This window comes from Anneissia japonica, unplaced genomic scaffold, assembly GCF_011630105.1.
Source record: "Anneissia japonica isolate Jap-2015-1 unplaced genomic scaffold, ASM1163010v1 scaffold2266_len499427_cov150, whole genome shotgun sequence".
Classification (NCBI taxonomy): domain Eukaryota; kingdom Metazoa; phylum Echinodermata; class Crinoidea; order Comatulida; family Comatulidae; genus Anneissia; species Anneissia japonica.
In genome coordinates, this window is record NW_022711849.1 from 179,206 (window position 1) to 183,840 (window position 4,635).

The 4,635-nt window shown below is 33.0% G+C and overlaps 1 protein-coding gene across 1 annotated transcript in view; it reads left to right on the forward strand.

Moving 5' to 3' along the window:
- The window catches only part of LOC117107602 (caspase-8-like), an 18,603-nt gene extending 13,974 nt beyond the window's left edge, over positions 1-4,629 (forward strand). The window contains exon 5 of the mRNA XM_033249305.1: positions 3,187-4,629. Coding sequence (XP_033105196.1) covers positions 3,187-3,449 — 263 coding nt within the window. The 3' untranslated portion in view covers positions 3,450-4,629. The remainder of the gene's footprint in view (positions 1-3,186) is intronic.
- The last annotated feature ends 6 nt before the right edge of the window (positions 4,630-4,635 follow it).

Sequence of the window (4,635 nt, forward strand, 5' to 3'; positions counted from 1 at the left end):
TTAGTTAATTAGTTACTCTTTACTGTCTTTATCAATTTTAATTGAAATGATCATAATGCCAATTTCCAAGATGGCGTTCATCTTGGCAGAGAAAATGGTTATTTTTGTAAGATTATTATTATTATTATTATTATTATTATTATTATTATTATTATTATTATTACTATTATTACTATTGTACAAAATACAATCTCATCAAAGCAATCACATATAGAATATATATAAATATTATTATTTTAATAGTATTATGCTTATTTATTATTGTTGAAATCATTAATAATATTATGTATATATTACTGTATTGTATTTCTGTTATTTCAAAATTATATTTTAATGTTAGAATGAATTACATTGTTAGTACTGTTATATAATAATATTATTTATAATAATTTTATTACCACTATTGATATCATTACAGTATTATCATCATCGTCATCATCATTCTCATTGTTGTCTAATCATTATAATCATCCTTACCTCATCCATCATCGTCACCCTCATCACCATCCTCACCAATCATTGTTAACATCATCACCATCACCTTCATCCTACTAATCACCCTCATCCATCATCATCCTTATTCTCATCATCATCAACCTCATCATTATCCTACTTATCATCATCACTCTTTCATCATCATTGTCCTCATCATCATCATTGTCATTATCATCCTCATCATCATCCTCATTACGATCATCATCTATCATCATCATCCATCATCATCATTGTCCTCATCATCAACCACATCATCATCATCCTTATTAATCATCATTATCAATCATCATCCTCATCATGAGGATGATAATGAAGAGGATGAGGACGACAAAAATGAAGATGAGGATGAGGGGCAGACGGGATGTTTCTCATCATTCGTCATCATTAACCTCATCAACATCATCCTCATCATTATCACGATCACCCTCATCAACGACCATTATCATCAATCATAATCATCATCATCCTTATTTTCATCATCATCAAACTCATCATCCTAATCCTTCTCCTTATTATCATCATTATCCTCACCATACTTATCAGCATCCTTTTCTTCCTCATCATCATCCATCATCAATCATCATCTACCTCATCATCTTCCTTCTCTTCATCAGCCGCATCATCCTCATCCTCCTCATCATCATTCTTATCTTAATCACCATAATCATAATCATCATTACCATCATCCTCATTAATATCATCATCATCGTCATCATTACCATCATCATTTTCATCCGTATCCTCTTCATCATCAGTCACTACCATCATCATGATGAAGATGAGGACGACGAGAATGAAGATAAGGACAAGGGTGAGGATGAGAGGGATGATTCTCATCATTCATCATCATCATCATCATCATTCTCATCAACCATTTTCTATCATTCTCATCACCATCATCACAATCATTATCATCAACAACCATTATCATCAGTCGTAATCACCATCATCTTCTTCCTCACCATCATCCTCATCATCTTTCTTCTCCTCATCATCATCATCAACATCCTCCTTATAATGGGGAATATAATGAGGATGGGGATGACAATAAGGAAGATGATGATAATAATAATGACATCAGTATATTAAGAATAACAGTACTAGCGCTAATATTAATGTGAATTATAAACTATAAATTTTTTTAAACGCATAAGAATAATGATATACTATATTATTAATAATATTACAGAGTAATAACATAATAGTATACTAATGATGATGAAGAAAAATGTAGTGTAGAAAGATTAAATTTAAATAGGTAAACATTTTCTTTAATTTTGATTGTCGTAGTCTTGGAATTCGGTGTGTTGACGTCATCATTCCAAATTTGCTTGGGAGGTGGGGAATTCCCGTCTGATAGGCCTAGAATCCCATCGTCCGATGCCTTGACAAGGTTGCCACACCACAAATAATGATTTGCTTATCCATATAACATTATTTTAATTGCCAATCCCTAATATTTTGGCTTAAAAGCAAAATTTTGGGCCATACAAAGCTAAAAAGAAACTCTCCCATAAGCCCAGGGAAGTTTATTCCGGGACTCTGACCGAGGGTCAAGTTGGCCCTGTGTTTGGACCCACCCTATCAGACCCCCTGGAGCCACCACTGAACGACTATTTTTTTTTTTATTCCTGTATGTATAATATTGTATTGGGATTATATTGTACTTTGATACCAATAAAATTATTTTTACATTAAAAACATAGTTTTTACCACCTTAATGGATGCCATCTTGGAATTTATCATGATGACGTCATCATTCCGATCAAATTTTTTAATGAGAGTGATGAGTAACTATTTAGCCAAGTTGTTGTTACATTTCATATCCACGGTATTTGTAAAAGTGACCAAAAACATAAATATATTTCCCCTACCCCCATCTTAAATAGTTTAAAATAGGGTATTTTAGGTCAAAATTTCAAAGTGCTGTAAAAAAATTGCCCAAGCCCTAGGCATGGGGATTTTCTTTCTGAGACACTATAGGGTATGCTGATTCAGAAAAACCAAAAATTAATTTTCCTTTACTTTTTTCCCGCTAAAGTTCATTTCAGCAGTTTTACAACCAGACTATTTGAGTTTGAGAGCACCTTACCTCATCCATCATCGTCACCCTCATCACCATCCTCACCAATCATTGTTAACATCATCACCATCACCTTCATCCTACTAATCACCCTCATCCATCAATATCCTTATTCTCATCATCATCAACCTCATCCTTATCCTACTTATCATCATCACTCATTCATCATCATTGTCCTCATCATCATCATTGTCATTATCATCCTCATCATCATCCTCATTACGATCATCATCTATCATCATCATCCATCATCATCCTTGTCCTCATCATTAACCACATCATCATCATCCTTATTAATCATCATTATCAATCATCATCCTCATCATGAGGATGATAATGAAGAGGATGAGGGGGTATTTTAGGTCAAAATTTCAAAGTGCTGTAAAAAAAATTGCCCAAGCCCTAGGCATGGGAATTTTCTTTCTGAGACACTATAGGGTATGCTGATTCAGAAAAACCAAAAATTAATTTTCCTTTACTTTTTTCCCGCTAAAGTTCATTTCAGCAGTTTTACAACCAGACTATTTGAGTTTGAGAGCAATCTTTTTAAAAGGTTATGATTAAATATATAAAAATATATTCTATCTACAAAAATGTTTTATTCACAGAAAAGCTTGAAGAAACATTTATTAACAATCTGGGGTTTACTGCATGGGAGAAAAGTCCAACCGACAACTTAACTGCTGAAGAAATGAGACGTGTGATGGATGAAGTAAGTAAGGAAGACCATTCAGAGTTTGACTGTTTTGTGTGCTGTATCCTGAGTCATGGCAACTGTGGGAAAGTCACTGGTGTTGATGGAAACCCATGTGAAATCATGGACATTGCTAGAATTATGAGCACTTCGAACTGTCCAAGTCTTGCTAGCTAGCCTAAACTGTTTTTTATACAGGCATGTCAAGGTGGAAATTACGATGATAAATTTGATTTTAAAATGTATCTAAATATTAATAGTTCTAGTATTACTTACGATAATGACCCGAGTGGTGACAGTCAATTTATACCTGAAGATGCTGATTTCCTCTTTGCTTTTGCCTCATCTCCCGGAAGAAAGGCAAAGCTAAATATGGAATCTGGATCTGTCTACATGAGTAAGTTGACAGAAATTTTAAATAATCACTATAAAGATCTTCACATAAAGAGTCTGTGAGGAAGATTATGAAGAAGAAAGAAAAGTGCAAGGACAGGTTCCAGCACCACAGTTCACACTCACTAAGAGCCTATACTTCACTTAAAATGTAAAATACACTTCACTTTTAAATGGCAAAAGTGATTATTCTGTGTTTTTTAACCTCAGGCATATGATTTTTCTATATCAATTCCACTTTATATTGATTGAATCAAGGACATTAAACTTTACCAGGGTAGGAAGCTTGCTGATCTCGCACTGCATGCCTGAACTGTATTGTTGGTCAGAAGTATTTTGAGAAGAAAAGATGGTGGGATAAATCATATATTTCTTCTTGTGTTAAACTGTGTTTACCCAACTGTAGGTCTTAAAATAATCAAACATTAGCATAAAGTATGTAAAAAAAGGAGCATGAAACAAAAGGAAAATATATTGCTCACAAAATGCTAATATTTTATCATTTTTAAGACCTACCTTGGTTTAACACATTTGAGATACGATGCAGACCTTGCCTAAAGACAACAGCAGGCACCAACGATAGAGTTCAGGCAGGCAGTGCAAAATCAGGGAACTTCTAGAATTTACTACAGTATGTTTTTATTGCCATCCTTACAACATTGGCATTTATGTGCAGATCCATTACTGTATCTCCATATGTTGCTTATTAATTTTAATATTTTCAATAGTGTAAATCTGTTTTTGAATTAAACTGATTGTTATAGTATTTTTAATTATTTTAACTATCAAATTAAAAAAAACCCCATGTTATTGCATTGTAGTTAAGATTTTAATATGTTTTGATAGAGGGTGTCATTTTTGCTGTTAGATCTACCATCTCAAAAATTGAACAAATAACTATATTGTAAACAGATCATAGTGTATAGTATTTTTATACATATATTATGCATACACACACACATATACACTG